This window comes from Musca autumnalis, unplaced genomic scaffold (genome assembly GCF_047663935.1).
Source record: "Musca autumnalis isolate F117 unplaced genomic scaffold, ASM4766393v1 scaffold_3, whole genome shotgun sequence".
Taxonomy (NCBI): domain Eukaryota; kingdom Metazoa; phylum Arthropoda; class Insecta; order Diptera; family Muscidae; genus Musca; species Musca autumnalis.
Genome location: NW_027411866.1, coordinates 168,497,463 through 168,516,361, shown reverse-complemented (window position 1 = coordinate 168,516,361; position 18,899 = coordinate 168,497,463). Strand labels below are relative to the sequence as shown.

The 18,899-nt window shown below is 36.1% G+C and overlaps 1 protein-coding gene across 2 annotated transcripts in view; it reads left to right on the top strand.

Annotated features, from left to right (window-relative positions):
- LOC141398081 (PDZ domain-containing protein 8-like) overlaps window positions 1-18,899 on the top strand; it is a 69,667-nt gene that overhangs the window by 27,288 nt on the left and 23,480 nt on the right. Inside the window, exons 1-2 of one of the 2 annotated variants that reach the window (XM_073975267.1) lie at window positions 7,692-7,808; window positions 17,860-18,052. In XM_073975267.1, coding sequence (XP_073831368.1) covers window positions 17,968-18,052 — 85 coding nt within the window. In that variant the 5' untranslated portion in view covers window positions 7,692-7,808; window positions 17,860-17,967. Of the gene's footprint in view, window positions 1-7,691; window positions 7,809-17,859; window positions 18,053-18,899 lie in introns of those variants that run through there. The other variant, XM_073975266.1, reaches the window with a different exon arrangement.

Below are 18,899 nucleotides of genomic sequence, written 5' to 3'. Positions count from 1 at the left end.
ACTGAACCGATTTTCCTGAAAATGTCAGGGAACGTACGGGCATATTTTCTTGAATTTTGAAGGGGGCATATTTGAAAAAAACGCCTTACCTTTATGAATAAAAATCAAATGCTGTCATAACCCAACTTAGGTTTTTTGGAAAGAAAAGTTTACTTGAATTTTCAAGCATAAAGTCGATAAAAAGTTGTCATTAAAACTCATTACGACGGGCCAGCAACGCGGACCGGGGTCTGCTAGTGTTTAAATGATTTTGAAAATAAGTAAAACAACAAAAAATTGAAGCCGTGTAACGATTACAAATCCAAAAATATGCAATTCTATAGCTAGTGACATTTTACAGTCTTCGAAAGAGAAGGGCATAAAATTGTTGAAGAAAAGTTAATAATATTGTCCAATTGCCGAAAATCATAATACTACATACCGAGTCTAACGATATCTTTAGAATTCTAAAATTCTGAGTCGATCTATGCATATCCGTGCGTCTGTGTTAGTCGTTTTAGGATCCAAACAAATTGAAACAGGATGCTAAAATGTTGCATAGATGCGTCTTTGTGTGCAGGAGGTCAAGTTCGAAAATGGGCTATCGGACCACGTTTTCGAATATCCCACATATAACAACGGTACCACCCAATTTCACGTATTTTGGCGTTTTTAGCTGTCTTTTCAGAATTAGCTCTCATTTGTCATTTGTGGTTCGTAGTAATCCAAAAACTTCACCACTGAAACTTATACATGGTTGAGCCCGATATCATGCACTTTGATTTTTGTATGCACCTTTTCTTCTCAAATTGGATTAAATTTGGAATTTAGAGTTAGTTCAAGTGATCAGAAATTAGCTCCAAAAAAGTTGGGGGCTAAGGCTCACGTTTTGAAATATCACCATATAACCGTACGGTCCTTTCAGGGATTTGTGCACTTTTTATCAAAATTTTCGCCCCAAAAAACAAGTTCTCATACAGCGTTCAGGTTCTGATATGGCCCCCATAGAACGGTACATCCTGATTTTCGGTATTTTCAAGGTTTCTATCACCTTATCTAAACGAAATGGCTAAATTTCGGAATTTTCTGGAGGATATATCTATTTTGAGGATTCTGGTTTATATTTTATACCCAATTAGCCATAATTCGACATTTAAGGTTCCAAGAAGTCAAACATTTACCTATAAAAAATTGGTGGTATATTTCCACTTTTTGGTATTATCCCCATATCACGGTACCTCAAGATTTTATCTACTTTGAGAACTTTATCTACATTTTTCGAACAAAAAAGCTTTGAATTGCAATTTAAGGTTTCTAGTGGTTAGCAAACTTATGCACAAAAATTGTAGACATTCAAACTTGGTATAACCCCCAGTTGCTGTAATTTCGTGCAGCGGGTTCTCAGATTAGAAGGTAAAGGATAACGGCCGATGTGAAGTCTTTTAAAGGATTCCTCTACCGGGGTATGGGGTATATAGCAAAATATGTACCTATCTATCGTTTTATGCGTAAAATACAAAGTTATATTTCACGCATAAAACGATCGATAGGTACATATTTTCCTATATACCCCATATCAAAGTACCGGCTATTTTACATTTTTTTTTTTTTTTGATTTCCTACCCCCCAATTTCTTTCGATTTTATCCAAAAGCTATATATGGTAACATGGGGCGCCTTCGCCACTGGGGCGGGTACGCCATCGCCGATTTTCTCGCCAAATACAAGTGCTAGAAAAAATCCGTTAAAGGCAAAATTGTGAGTTTAATGAAGATCTATCATCTCCCAAAAGTTGGCAGTTGTGTCATAAGCATGATAGCGGACGCACGCGGTTTTGTGTTTTGAGGGTATTGGGAAAAAAATGTATGGCAGATGTTTTTTGTGATATCTTCTTTACCTTTTGTGATATCAAAAACATATTTTATACCGTTAGAAGACAACTACTGAACAATAGAAATCCCAATAATTTGCATGAAAAAAACAATAACAAATGTCAATATGTTCATATTATGAGATATGTTGGGGGTGGGGCGCCTACGCCATGATAGGGGTGTGGTGGGTTAATGTCAGAAATTTGTCATATTTAACTTCAATTCTTTATGCCATAGATATACCACACTATAATGTGAAGTTAAAATCAAATAGTATCATAAACGTATCTTGTTTTGGTTATATTATGATTTTTGTACCTAAATTCAAGGAACATATTTCAATTAACCGCTAGAATCGGTTACTATTTGTGAATTTTAGAATCATTTTTGATTATTCAATAGAAAACATGCTCCTTTTTCGCATAATGTTGATATTTAAGGAAAAAGTATGGTAAATTACAGTTTTAGAGTCCGTTGGAAAATTTTCAATTTCGATGGCGATGCTGCCCCATTGGTGGGGAGGCTTCGCCACTTTTTAGACATTTTGTAAATTCTCAAAAATAATATTTTAAAAACAAAATTATAACCACTTATATATCAAAACTTAAAGCCAAGATTCGCTTATATTTGTACCAAAAATAATATTTGAAAAAACTTTAACGGTGTCGGTATGAGAACATTTTGAACAAAAACATGGCGAAGGCGCCCCATGTTACCATACATGAAATTTCATGGCGATCGGTTAACGTTAACCCGTGGGAACAAAGGTGTTTTTTAACGAAAATTCTCTAAAAGCCGCAATTATTATGCACGCTGAATGTCCGGATTCGATTCCCATCAAATTGTCAACCCTTCAGCCATGAAAAACGTTTCTAGAAGTGTCAACTTAGGACACGCCGTTCGGACTCGGCGATAAAAATATGTCACATATCAATAACTTAATATGAATCCAATGATATAAGAGAAGCCTCACTTGTCTTTAATGGGATGTTTGTGGAAAAATATATAAATTATACATTTCTAAAAAATATTGGAAAATTGGAAAATTCACATTGATTAGCCCTTGCTACATCTTCAAATTGTCTTGAATATCAGGTTCTTTTTTGGAATACACCTAATATAAATAAATATATATGGTAAATAACAAAAATGTTTTGCAATCGATGAATCCGAGTTTCACCCTTTCAGAATACGCGAATGAAGTGTTTTAGGAGGGATCCCATAATGTCGACCGTTAAAATTAATTTTCGTGGAAGCTCTGTTGGCATCAATGCAGAAAAATGTGTAAAAATGGGTTGAAGCCAACAAGTTTTTTTATGTTCCCATGCGATTTCTGGCTTAACCTTACATTTTATAGACCTATTCCCAACGAATGAATCACAGAATACTCCATGGGCAATAAGATAGCAGTGTATGATTTTTCGATATATCCACTGCATCCACCTAAAATTGATGCTGACATTTTCAAGCCGGAATTTCGGGGTTTTTTGATTTGTTTTAATAATCCGGAATTACAGGCTTTTTAATTTTCATATCTTTTAAATGATAGTAATTTCAATATTACTCTTAATTTCCTATCCTTATAAGTTATCACAGTAAGGAGTTAAGCTTTCACGATGGTAAACCATATATTTTGATAAAGTTTTAGCAGAATACTTTAATTTATGTATTAGATTTTAGCGAAATAGTTGGATAACTCTCAAATATTTTTTTCTCATTTTTCTAAACAAACCAAAAAATATATTTGTAACAATATTTTCTAACAATGAGTTGTTTGTTGTTGTTATAATATGCAATTTATAAAGTCAATGTTTATAATATTGGTTTCACATTTTTTTACGCGTTGTCTAGTTTCTGTACGTATTTTTAATTTAGTTTTTAGAGGTTTATACGGACTCTGAGTTAGTATAATTTAAATTTATTGCCAGATTTTTTTATTTTTTTTTTTTTTGATTTTCCGCGAAAATAAAAACACATTTTGGAAATTTTGGTGCATCTACGGATGGATATCAAATGCTGTTACTGATATATGCTTACATTTTCTCAATACAAAAAATAAGACATTTTAAAATATTTTTTCTTTATAAGAGGATAAAAACCGCAATAAATTTTGCGCGCATCGGCCAATTTCGTGAACGCGAGCAGATTTGAAACCAGATTTTTTTCCTTTAACTCTATACCAAAAATCGTAGATGAGCTCGCGAAAAAATTTTTTAATTTTTTTCAAATGGAATTGCAAAGGAATTTTGTTATTTGCCATATACCATGCAATTTGGTATATTTGATAATTGGGAAAATTGCGAGTTTATTGAAGATCTATCGTCCAAAATTCTGCACTTGTACCTCACATATGCTCCGAAAAGTTCATTGTGGACATATATTGTGATATCTAAAATAGATATATTTTATACCGGTAGAAATAACTAACAATGAATAGAAATTAAAAAATTTTGCATGTTAACAAATTTATAAATCCCAAAATTATTCATATTCAGTTACACATAAGTCAGCTGCGCTTACGGTGATATACCCTCAGCCTCTCCCCTATAAAAATATATTTATTTTGTAACACGAGTTTGCTTCAAAATACGTGGAATATGTAGGTACCCAGCAAAAATACTCATTACAAATTAGCCTACTTTCTCATTATTTTAACACGGGCATGCCATAGGGAGTAAGTGCTTATTTTTTGGCCACTAAAAGTGGGTGACGTAGGGGATGGAAGATACCAAGGAACGGTCCTGACCGGCTTTAACATGGCAAAGCCCAGGATTTATCTTGGTCCCTCTTTCATCTCAAGTGGACACTGACCTCCCCGTGGTGTCACCTGGGGAACTGCCTTTAACACCCGTTAAAGGTAGTGAGCTAACATGTGCCGCGCGTTCACCCATAAGAACGTTAAAAACTTGGGTTTGGGCGTCGGGTTAGTAACCCTCCCCTAGAAAAAACAGCCTACTATGAAAAAACGAAAGAAAAGAAAAACAAACCCCTCTAAAGTTGACGAACCCCGCAAACGTTTTAAGGACCATGATCTGCGAATCTGCACCTGGAATGTTCGCACTCTTTATAGAGAAGGTGCAGTCTTCGCATTGGCAGACGTACTTGAAAAGTACAAGACCGATATTACTGCCATACAGGAAATACGATGGATTGGGAAAGGCGTCACAACAACACCTAAAGGTGACGCACTGTATTATAGCTGCCATGACGTAAAGCATGAGTTTGGTTGTGGATTCGTAGTTAGTCGGAGACTAAAACATCTTGTATCCAGCTTCACTCCAGTGAATGAAAGACTTGCTGCAATTCGAATAAAAGCTAAATTCTTCAACATCAGCTTTATCTGCGCTCATGCTCCCACTGAAGAAAAGGATGAACAGACCAAAGATATATTTTACGAGCGCTTAGAAGAAACATATGACCGTTGCCCTGCCCATGACATTAAAATCATTCTAGGCGATTTTAATGCCAAAATTGGAAAGGAGAATATCTTTGGCCCAACAGTCGGGAAATTCAGTCTCCACAGTGAAACATCTGACAATGGTATGAGACTGATAGACTTTGCAGCTGCAAAAAACATGGTAGTTAGCAGTACCAGATTTAATCATCTCGATATTCATAAGGGCACCTGGCTGTCTCCAGATCAGAAAACAAGAAACCAAATTGATCATGTTGTGATAGATGGAAGACATTCATCGAGCGTGTTGGATGTGCGATCGTTCCGAGGCGCAAACATTGATTCGGACCACTACCTTGTTGCAGCAAAGGTACGCACCCGCTTAAACGTAGCAAACAAAGTACGAACAGACACAACACGAAAGTTAGACATCGGTAAGCTGCAATCACAACAGATAGCCACAGCATATTCCACTCAACTAGCCCAATTGCTTAATCAATGCCCTCCTCATCCCGATAACATATCAGCGCAATGGCAAAGCATTGCCCACTCCATGCAAACAGCCGCAAAATCCATACTTGGATACCAGAGACCTCCACCAAGGAATCCATGGTATGATGAGGAGTGTCGTGCTGCCACCGAAGAGAAAAATGCGGCATATAAGGCTACTTTACAATCCGTAGCAACGCGTAGCGCACGAGAGAGATACAGGGAGAAAAGGAGAGAGGAGAAACGTCTTTTCCGCAGGAAAAAGAGAGAGATGGAAAAGCGGGAGTGTGAAAAAATCGAGATGTACAGGAGCCAGAATGAAGTCCGAAAATTCTACCAAAGAGTCAAGCATCAAACTGATGGCTTTGGTACAGGCACATCCTCCTGTAGAGACCAGCAAGGTAATTTGGTAACTGATACAGATAGTGTACTCAGGATATGGAAAGAACATTTTTCAAATCTGTTGGTATCCAATAGCAGCGAAGACGACGAAGATACCACAGTCTCAATCCCAGAAGATGGTATTGAATGTATACCGCCCAGCCAAGATGAGGTAAAGACAGCAATAAATCGGCTGAAGAATAATAAGGCAGCAGGGGCCGATGGCTTACCAGCCGAGCTGTTCAAAACCGGAGGCGACACGCTGATAAGGTGTATTCATCAGCTAGTTAGCACCATCTGGCAGGAAGAACGAGTACCCGACGATTGGAACCTGAGTATCCTGTGCCCCGTCCACAAGAAGGGAGATAAGACTGTATGCTCTAACTATAGGGGCATAAGTCTACTCCCTATTGCCTACAAGATCGTGTCAGGGATATTGTGCGAACGACTAAAGCCAATGGTCAACGAGATTATTGGACCATACCAATGCGGCTTTAGACCTGGCAAGTCCACCATTGACCAGATATTTACCCTGCGGCAAATCCTGGAGAAGACCCAAGAGATGCAGATCGACACCTACCACCTTTTTGTCGATTATAAAGCAGCCTTCGACAGTCCGCTGCGCTCAAAGGTATTCCAAGCCATGTCTGAATTTGGTATTCCCGCAAAGCTCATCCGGCTTTGTAAAATGACTTTAACTGACACGAGGTCCTCAGTTAAAATAGGAAAGAACCTCTCCGAAGAGTTTGGTACCAAAAGAGGTTTCAGACAAGGAGACAGCCTTTCGTGTGACCTCTTCAACATCCTGCTAGAAAAGGTTATACGAGAGGCAAACGTCAAAAGAAGTGGCACAATCTACACCAACAGTCACATGTTACTTGCTTATGCTGATGATATAGACATCATGGGTCGATCAGTAAAAGAAGTAACTGATACCTTTATAAAGGTCGAAGGAGAATCTGCTAAAGTGGGTCTGGCGGTAAACGGTGAGAAGACCAAATTGATGGTGTCGACGCGCAATGCGTCCATTGAGCTCGGACCGACTGTGGAAGTTGGTTCCTATAATATTGAGGTAGTAAAAGACTTCGTCTACCTCGGCACCTCCGTCAACACAACAAACGACATCAGTTGTGAAATAAAAAGAAGAATTGTATTGGCCAACAGATGCTACTTTGGATTAAGTAAGCAGTTTAAAAACAAAGCCACATCTCGTCAAACAAAAATAACGCTCTACAAAACACTGATACTACCCGTGCTGATGTATGGCTCCGAAGCCTGGGTACTTGCGCAAGCAGACATGGCAGTGCTTGGTGTGTTTGAGAGAAAAATTCTTCGAAAGATCTATGGACCAATCTGCGTTGACGGTGAATATCGACGTCGCATGAACCACGAGCTGTATCTGCTATACAACGACATGAATATTGTTAAACGTATCGAGATGCAGCGATTGCGTTGGCTAGGCCATATCATAAGAATGAGCGATGATGAACCCGCTAAAAAGGCGTATGAATACATGCCACATGGCGGTGCACGCAGAATTGGCAGGCCAAGGAATAGATGGCGCAAACAAGTGGATGATGAGATGACAAGGCGCGGTATTCCAGTGTGCAAAGCAACAAATAGAGAGGAATGGAGATCTCTTCTTAGTTCGGCCTATAGAACAAATGTTCTGTAATGGGCCAGCTAAGTAAGTAAGTAAGTAAAAAGTAGATAAGTAAGTAGTTAATCTATGGTTACTTCAAGTCGTAACTACTTATTTAAGTACTTATTTATTTACTTTTAAGTGCCAAAAAATAAGTACTTACTCCCTATGACATGCCCGTGTTAAAATAATGAGAATGAATAACTAACTCATTGTTAGAAAATATTGTTACAAATATATTTTTTGGTTTGTTTAGAAAAATGAGAAAAAAATATTTGAGAGTTATCCAACTATTTCGCTAAAATCTAATACATAAATTAAAGTATTCTGCTAAAACTTTATCAAAATATATGGTTTACCATCGTGAAAGCTTAACTCCTTACTGTGATAACTTATAAGGATAGGAAATTAAGAGTAATATTGAAATTACTATCATTTAAAAGATATGAAAATTAAAAAGCCTGTAATTCCGGATTATTAAAACAAATCAAAAAACCCCGAAATTCCGGCTTGAAAATGTCAGCATCAATTTTAGGTGGATGCAGTGGATATATCGAAAAATCATACACTGCTATCTTATTGCCCATGGAGTATTCTGTGATTCATTCGTTGGGAATAGGTCTATAAAATGTAAGGTTAAGCCAGAAATCGCATGGGAACATAAAAAAACTTGTTGGCTTCAACCCATTTTTACACATTTTTCTGCATTGATGCCAACAGAGCTTCCACGAAAATTAATTTTAACGGTCGACATTATGGGATCCCTCCTAAAACACTTCATTCGCGTATTCTGAAAGGGTGAAACTCGGATTCATCGATTGCAAAACATTTTTGTTATTTACCATATATATTTATTTATATTAGGTGTATTCCAAAAAAGAACCTGATATTCAAGACAATTTGAAGATGTAGCAAGGGCTAATCAATGTGAATTTTCCAATTTTCCAATATTTTTTAGAAATGTATAATTTATATATTTTTCCACAAACATCCCATTAAAGACAAGTGAGGCTTCTCTTATATCATTGGATTCATATTAAGTTATTGATATGTGACATATTTTTATCGCCGAGTCCGAACGGCGTGTCCTAAGTTGACACTTCTAGAAACGTTTTTCATGGCTGAAGGGTTGACAATTTGATGGGAATCGAATCCGGACATTCAGCGTGCATAATAATTGCGGCTTTTAGAGAATTTTCGTTAAAAAACACCTTTGTTCCCACGGGTTAACGTTAACCGATCGCCATGAAATTTCATGTATGGTAACATGGGGCGCCTTCGCCATGTTTTTGTTCAAAATGTTCTCATACCGACACCGTTAAAGTTTTTTCAAATATTATTTTTGGTACAAATATAAGCGAATCTTGGCTTTAAGTTTTGATATATAAGTGGTTATAATTTTGTTTTTAAAATATTATTTTTGAGAATTTACAAAATGTCTAAAAAGTGGCGAAGCCTCCCCACCAATGGGGCAGCATCGCCATCGAAATTGAAAATTTTCCAACGGACTCTAAAACTGTAATTTACCATACTTTTTCCTTAAATATCAACATTATGCGAAAAAGGAGCATGTTTTCTATTGAATAATCAAAAATGATTCTAAAATTCACAAATAGTAACCGATTCTAGCGGTTAATTGAAATATGTTCCTTGAATTTAGGTACAAAAATCATAATATAACCAAAACAAGATACGTTTATGATACTATTTGATTTTAACTTCACATTATAGTGTGGTATATCTATGGCATAAAGAATTGAAGTTAAATATGACAAATTTCTGACATTAACCCACCACACCCCTATCATGGCGTAGGCGCCCCACCCCCAACATATCTCATAATATGAACATATTGACATTTGTTATTGTTTTTTTCATGCAAATTATTGGGATTTCTATTGTTCAGTAGTTGTCTTCTAACGGTATAAAATATGTTTTTGATATCACAAAAGGTAAAGAAGATATCACAAAAAACATCTGCCATACATTTTTTTCCCAATACCCTCAAAACACAAAACCGCGTGCGTCCGCTATCATGCTTATGACACAACTGCCAACTTTTGGGAGATGATAGATCTTCATTAAACTCACAATTTTGCCTTTAACGGATTTTTTCTAGCACTTGTATTTGGCGAGAAAATCGGCGATGGCGTACCCGCCCCAGTGGCGAAGGCGCCCCATGTTACCATATATAGCTTTTGGATAAAATCGAAAGAAATTGGGGGGTAGGAAATCAAAAAAAAAAAAAAATGTAAAATAGCCGGTACTTTGATATGGGGTATATAGGAAAATATGTACCTATCGATCGTTTTATGCGTGAAATATAACTTTGTATTTTACGCATAAAACGATAGATAGGTACATATTTTGCTATATACCCCATACCCCGGTAGAGGAATCCTTTAAAAGACTTCACATCGGCCGTTATCCTTTACCTTCTAATCTGAGAACCCGCTGCACGAAATTACAGCAACTGGGGGTTATACCAAGTTTGAATGTCTACAATTTTTGTGCATAAGTTTGCTAACCACTAGAAACCTTAAATTGCAATTCAAAGCTTTTTTGTTCGAAAAATGTAGATAAAGTTCTCAAAGTAGATAAAATCTTGAGGTACCGTGATATGGGGATAATACCAAAAAGTGGAAATATACCACCAATTTTTTATAGGTAAATGTTTGACTTCTTGGAACCTTAAATGTCGAATTATGGCTAATTGGGTATAAAATATAAACCAGAATCCTCAAAATAGATATATCCTCCAGAAAATTCCGAAATTTAGCCATTTCGTTTAGATAAGGTGATAGAAACCTTGAAAATACCGAAAATCAGGATGTACCGTTCTATGGGGGCCATATCAGAACCTGAACGCTGTATGAGAACTTGTTTTTTGGGGCGAAAATTTTGATAAAAAGTGCACAAATCCCTGAAAGGACCGTACGGTTATATGGTGATATTTCAAAACGTGAGCCTTAGCCCCCAACTTTTTTGGAGCTAATTTCTGATCACTTGAACTAACTCTAAATTCCAAATTTAATCCAATTTGAGAAGAAAAGGTGCATACAAAAATCAAAGTGCATGATATCGGGCTCAACCATGTATAAGTTTCAGTGGTGAAGTTTTTGGATTACTACGAACCACAAATGACAAATGAGAGCTAATTCTGAAAAGACAGCTAAAAACGCCAAAATACGTGAAATTGGGTGGTACCGTTGTTATATGTGGGATATTCGAAAACGTGGTCCGATAGCCCATTTTCGAACTTGACCTCCTGCACACAAAGACGCATCTATGCAACATTTTAGCATCCTGTTTCAATTTGTTTGGATCCTAAAACGACTAACACAGACGCACGGATATGCATAGATCGACTCAGAATTTTAGAATTCTAAAGATATCGTTAGACTCGGTATGTAGTATTATGATTTTCGGCAATTGGACAATATTATTAACTTTTCTTCAACAATTTTATGCCCTTCTCTTTCGAAGACTGTAAAATGTCACTAGCTATAGAATTGCATATTTTTGGATTTGTAATCGTTACACGGCTTCAATTTTTTGTTGTTTTACTTATTTTCAAAATCATTTAAACATTTTAAAGTTGTAAACATAAAAAGGCACATCTCATTTTGCTATGACATGCCCGTGTTAAAATAATGAGAAAGAAGGCCAATTTGTATTGAGTATTTTTGCTGGGTATCGTAATATGGGGCTATAAAAAATCAATTTTAGTAAGCTAAGTTCTGAGTTTTGGAAAAGTTTGAGCATTATTTTTTCAGATTTGTAATTTTAGTTGGAGCTGGAAGGGGTTTTTTGAACTTCTGGACTATTATCTCTGGAAGTATGACTTACCCCAGAAAAGGGACCAGAATAGGGATAGTGAAAAGAACCTTCTTCAAAAAAAAAAAAAAAAAAAAAAAACGAAATAGTCAAATTGATCAGATACTGGTACTCAAACTGCACTTTTCCTAAATTTTGTGTGGGAGGTACTCGAAGGACGGACCGATATAGTCCATATTCCAACCTGATACATGACTGGATGAAATAATACGATGTGTAAAGTTTCGACCAATCAGAAAATCCCCTTGAGAGTTATCTTGCGCATTTGTGACGCAAGTACAATCTGCTGAAAAAAATCAAATCGATTCGAGGGGACTCTTAAATTTCCATTTTCCGAATATTGTGTGGGAGGTACCCTAACAAACAATTTTGAACTTTTTTGGGGGAGGTGTGGACCGACATACACGGTGCTCTTGAAACAATTTTAAATTGAAGGTGCTTACACCACGGAAGTTTTTGCGGATTCTGAAACTACAATGTTTATAGATGAGAAAAATCAAAAAACAAAAAAATCGCCGGAGCGCATTTTAAATAAATCGCGATTTAAGTTGACATTTTTAGGTGTTGTTAAGGTTTTCACGATTTTGCTTAGAAACCGCAAGTCCTATCGAAATGGAACTAAAGAAAATGTTGTAGCTATGAAAATTCTCTACAAGATTGACCTTTATGGTACTCTTGTCGGTTTTACCGTTTTTGAGATATAGAAGTTCAAATTGGGACAATTCAAATTCAATTCAATTCTGTATCGCCCCCTTATAAAACAATGTGATGACTGCAAATTCCCAACTTAAACTCATATATCTAAAAAAATGGTACAACTTAGGATAAGTTACTAAAGCCAGTCTTGTAGAGAATTGTCACAGCTTTAAAATTTTCTCAGGTCCCGTATCGATAAGACTTATCGTATTCAAGCAAAATCGCGTAACCCTAACAAAAAAATCTAAAAATTTAAACTGAGCTTCTTTGTCTCAAAAATGGTACAAGCTGGGAACAAATAATAAACGTCAATCCTCTAGAGAATTTTCACAGCTACAACATTTTCTTTAGCTCCATTTCGATTGGACTTACAGTTTCCAAGCAAAATCGTGAAAACCTATAAAACACCTAAAAATGTGAATTTTGACCGCGATTTATTTAAAAATCCCAACAGCGATTTTTTCTTGTTTTTGGATTTTTCTCATCTATGAACATTGCTGTTTCAGAATTCACAAAAACTTCCCCTGTGTAAGCGGTTTTCATCAAAAGTTAGTTAAGGCGCACCATTCATGACATTGTTTTATAAGGGGGCGATACAGAATTGAATTGAATTTGAATTGTCCTAATTTGAACTTCTATATCTCAAAAATGGTAAAAAATACGAAAATACCATCGATCGATCTTGTAGAGAATTTTCATAGCTACAACATTTTCTTTACTCCCATTTTGATTCGACTTGCGGTTTTTTAACAAAATCGTGAAAACCTAAACAACCCCTAAAAATGTCAACTTAAATCTCGATTTATTTAAAAAGCGCTCCGGCGATTTTTTTTTGTTTTTTGATTTTTCTCTTCTATGAACATTGTAGTTTCAGAATCCGCAAAAACTTTCAAGGTGTAAGCACCTTCCATTTAAAATTGTTTCAAGAGCACCGTGCATAGCCTACATTCGAACTTAAACAAAGTATGTATATCCGTTTGGGAGTTGTCGTGCGCACCAGCCAGCGAGACATTAAGAGAGACAAATTAACAGACAAGGCTAAATAGACTCCAAATTATCTGAAAGGAATTTCGTCCAAACATACTTGGGGTCTAAAACCAATATTTCGATGAGACACTTCATTGGTCGTATTTTGTTTGTATCCCCTTTACCCTAAATATATGTATAAAATAGGTCGCGAGACGACCCCATATTGCAATATATGTATAAAAATCCAATTTATAACTGAACTGAAAATGTATCGTTCATTATAGAGACAATTTTTAGCATGGGAGGAAATTGTGGTTCTCTACACAAAACCCATTATATATTAGGCAGTAGGCCCGTTATCTAGCAGACACATTATTGCAATTTGCATCAGGGGAAAGGTCAGTAGTTATTATTCCATATGTAGGTTACTTTGCCGGTATATACCCTCCAAGAATGAAAATATGGACCAAAAATAAAATTTGTATATTTTTCATACAAAAGTAATGGTCTATGTCATAGGGAACATAGGGACCATCTCACCAATGTATACCTTTTCAATATTTAATCTGCATCTACCATTAAATGATGTTGACATTTTGAAGCCAGATTTTAAGTGTATTTTGAAATTATCTGCTAATTTCATTCCGCAAACAGGCTTTTAAAAAAATAATATATAGGATAGTAGAACTCGCGATTCTGAGCTATTTGATATACATACATATGTGTCGTGAATGTAGTCGACACAGCTTCACAGAAATCTGTATCCAAATACGAACATTTTGTGCGAACATTTTTCTAAAAATCATATTTTTCGGGCCTAATTTTTACAATTGTCATTCGATTTCCTCGAACTTGATTGCAACTTTTAGATTTTTACGTTCCGAATCTAATAAATTGTAACTCGTGAAAATCCATCTGCAAAAATTCGAGTTTAGAGAAATTCCAAAGTAGGAAAATCACCTAAAATTGTTTTTGAAAATATCGCGTATTTTAACGCGTTTTTTTGCGGGTCGTTTCCACTGCAATGAAAAAACAAGTGAGCCAAGGCTATAGTCGGGTCGGGGCCGACTATGTAATACCCTACAAAACTACCCCTGTTCATAAGCTTTTGACTAATAAAATTCAAAATATTAAAATTGGGATAGCTTAGCGCCATTGCTCTGAATGTCTTCATTAACACAAGTCAATTTTTTTGAAACGCATTTAAGTGCATCGACAGTACAACCCAAATAAAAAATGGAAAAGTGGGATGTATACCAACCATCAATAGGCTTCTTTCTCTGTTAGACCCCCAACAACCCCCAAAACTTCGTGAGGATCCGATCAAAATTTCGTAGTGTGATTGCACAAAAATGGAAAAAGGGATGCAATACCGACTATTGCGATATCTCTGTTGTTTGACCACCTATGATAACCTACTTCACATCGTTGTAAAGGTGATACTTTCTAATTTTCTTGCCAGGTTTCGCTTTCGATATACCTCCTACAGAAGGGAGATATTAACGTTGAAATAAAAATATTTTTTTTCACATTCCGACCCCTAAATAATAAAAATCAAAGGGTTTTTTCCTCTGTGGGACCCCCAATAACACCCGATCCAATTAAAATTGCGACCTGTAGCGTGATTTCCAATAAAGTGGAAAAATGGATGTATTACCGACTATTGCGATATCTCCGTTATTTGGATACCTACGCCAACCTGTTTTACATCATTGTAATGATGGGATTTTTTACTTTCATTGTCAGACTTTGCTTTTGGAAGCTCGCGAACCAAAGCTGTGATATTCGTCATTATTATTAAAATCGCAAAAATGAAAAGTTGTGTTCTATTAGCGGCTATTGCGATATCTTCGTTGTTTGACCACCTACGACAACCTACGTTGCAAAGGTGATATTTTCTACTTTCATTAGCAGGTTTTGCTTTTGATATACCCCTTTTAGAAGCGGAGATATTCGCTTTGAAATAAAACGTTGACTTTTTCTCCAAAAAAAAAAAAAAAAAAAAAAAAAAAAAAAAAAAAATTAAAAAATGGGATGTATTGCCGACTATTGTGATATCTCCGTTATGTGGCCACCTACGCCAACCTATTTTGCATCACTGTAAAGATGGGATTTTCTACTTTCATAGTCGGACTTTGTTTTTGGAAGATCCCCAACCGAAGCTGTGATATTCGTCATTATGCGTTGCTTTGGTATACCCCGTATAGAAGCTGAGATATTCGCTTTGGAAAAAAACGTTGTCTTTTTATCCACATAAGTTTTTTGCCCATTCCGACCCCTAAATATTATCCGACCATCACCAAAATCAATAGGCTTCTTCCCCTCCGGGACCCCCATCTACATCAAAAATTTCGTGACGATCCGATCAAAATTGCGACCTGTAGCGTGATTACAAGGTTTAGATGGACAGACGGACGGACGGACGGACGGACGGACTGACGGACGGACACACAAAGCTAGATCGACTCAGCTCGACGAGACATTCATTTTGGTATATATAAGTATGGGTCTACGCCCATTATTTCGATGCGTTACAAACTTTTTGGCCAAAACCAACTTATAATACCCTCCCCACATAGTGGTGTAAGGTATAAAAACTGGGCAAAATTTGCATAGGTAGTAACTTTTTCCAATTTTTTTTTTTCAAACCTTTTCAGATGAACCAAAAAATTGAGATTTTTTGGTACATTTTTATTATAACAGGGATAATATGGCAACACCGTTAAGATTTTTCTTGTGAATGTTGACATAGTACAGGACACTCAAAAATTATATAGTACGGACGTGTAATCCATACACAGCTGAAGAGACCTTAAAATATAAAAATTGTTGGCGTTTTTTTTTTTATTGTTGGACTGCAGAATTTTACATCTTTGTGTTTATTTCAGCTTGAGTCCATATTTTGTTGTAATTCAATTGTTTGAATAACAACAAAATATTTTAATGTGGATATGAAATTGATTAGTTGCAGGCGAAGGGTAGGGAATACTATAGTTTCAGTTGTCACCAAACAACTTCATCAGTTCCCTTTTTCGCCGACTCTGTATCGATAAACAGGTCAATAAAGCCATCTAGCAAATTAAATAAAATGAGAAATTTGCTGTATGGCCCTAAAGCTGTTTACCCTACAATTTGAGTCGAACTAAATAATTTCATATCCACCACTGTTTTTATGTCGTCTTTGCTTCGCAAAGAATACGAACATAGGAGTGTTGCTTCAATAAGCGGGGGTAAAAACAACAAGAAAGTTGTTTTTGCATTACGCATTGGTCAACAAGGCCGTGCTGATGCCTATTATTGTTGTTGGCGTTTTTTATTGTTGGACTGCAGAATTTTACATCTTTGTGTTTATTTCAGATTGAGTCCATATTTTGTTGTAATTCAATTCTTTGAATAACAACAAAATATTTTAAAGTGGATATGAAATTGATTAGTTGCGGGCGAAGGGTATGTTCGTATTCTTTGCGAAGCAAAGACGACATAAAAACAGTGGTGGATATGAAATTATTTAGTTCGACTCAAATTGTTGGGTAAACAGCTTTAGGGCCATACAGCAAATTTCTCATTTTATTTAATTTGCTAGATGGCTTTATTGACCTGTTTATCGATACAGAGTCGGCGAAAAAGGGAACTGATGAAGTTGTTTGGTGACAACTGAAACTACCCTTCGCCCGCAACTAATCAATTTCATATCCACTTTAAAATATTTTGTTGTTATTCAAACAATTGAATTAAAACAAAATATGGACTCAAGCTGAAATAAATCGATAAAATTTCAAATAAAATGTTCGAATTACAAATGGAATAATTCGAATTACAAATGAAATAATTCGAAATCCAAATAGAATAATTCGAATTTCAAATGCAATACAAATGGAATTTATGAATTACAAATAAAATGTTACGAATTACAAATGGAATTCTCAAATTACAACTAAAATGGCATTGGTCAGTATTTAATTGCAAATTCTTAAATTTTCCTAGGAATATTTAAATATTTTTTAGCATACAATTAAGCGCACAGGAATCTTTTATTAATCCGACAAAATCCGGCAATCACAGTCAAAAATTGTAAAACATTTAAATCCCTTCACCAATATACATTTCGTTATAACCTATTACCATGCGAATATTCTTCCAATTATAAACCCGCGTTGTAAGCCTTTATGTGTCTCATTATCCTTTGAGCTTTGAGCACATCAACAATTAACGACGCTCTCTCTCTCTCTCTATTCTCAATGTGTTATTAGACAACAAACTATTGTCGTTGTGGGCCTTAATGTGTGCTAAACTTGTCACAATTGCTTTGTGTCGTTGTCATTGCCGTCCGTCCTCTAACACGTACATAAATACTTATAACGTCTGCCATTTAAGTATAAAGGTGTTAAATTGTGACAGAAATTGGTTTTGTGATTTGTTTTCCCATTAGGGTTTTGTGTGATGCATGCAGTCACTGTTGCTCTCTTCTTGAATAGAATGTTGATGGGATGAATGGAAGGATGGAGGGAGGGAGGGAGTGGGTGACTAGGGAGGTCCTTTCAATGCTAATTATGTACATTGTTGTTCATTTTTTGTTTTCTATTATTGCTATCTTTCTTGCAGATTAAACAACTTGAATTGGGTGATCAATTTCCGGAGATAAAAACCCTACGAGTTCATAATATTGAATTAGATGAGAACGGTGAACGTATTGAGAATTTGGATTTATTAATGGAAATTCATTATATGGGCAATTTCCGGACATCTATTGATGCTGATATGGTGCTGGGCAAAAAGGGGTCATTGACACTGAAGGGTAAGTAAGTTGTCGACATTTATTTATGTATGTAAGTTATATTTGGTAACTTTTAGAAACGAAATTAAAGTAAAAGCCGTGGTGACCTACATTCATTTTGCAGCATAACATGATTGATGATGATTTTACTAAGAACTTGGTCTTGCTGAATGTTTTTCTTTTGTAATGTTTTAAGAAATGAAAGATTGATAGTTTAAGCAAGTGCTGTAATACTCTTTTGGGGAAACATGGCCATATTATCCTTATTGGAAAAAGAGATGTTATGATGTCATAAGCAGACTTCAAGGAATAGTTTTTATAAATCACAGATACGATAATGTCATGAATCGTGGACATTGACAGGAAGGATAAGTAAAGCATAAGCCTATAGATTTTCGAAATCTGCTACACATGTTTATAAAGACGTAGATCACAGTTACTTTAAATCATCGAAATAAGAAATGAGGTGTAATGGTCAGTTCTAAGCACTGTGTTGATGCGGAGGAACCTTCGACAAGGGGCCATCACATTAAGAATTATGTGTTTATGTTCGTATATTTATTTCACCATGGGGGAGGCAATATATCCCGAAATGCTTACTCTTTTGGATCGAGCCATCGATCTTTTTCGTTTGACAAATCCTTATCCGCCACATGTCAACACCGTTGAGCTGTAATGGATGTAGGGAATGGATGCACTTCTGAGGGTGCTCTGGTCTTAGCCACTTCCAGGAGTACTGCAACAGGAGTTATGTTCCTGCTCCAGAGGATCTTCCAGCGTGTCTCCAACTTCGTCATCGTTGAAATACGAAACACCCCCAACAACAACAACAAATGCAGCATCTAACCCCACAGGTTCTTGTTCCTCG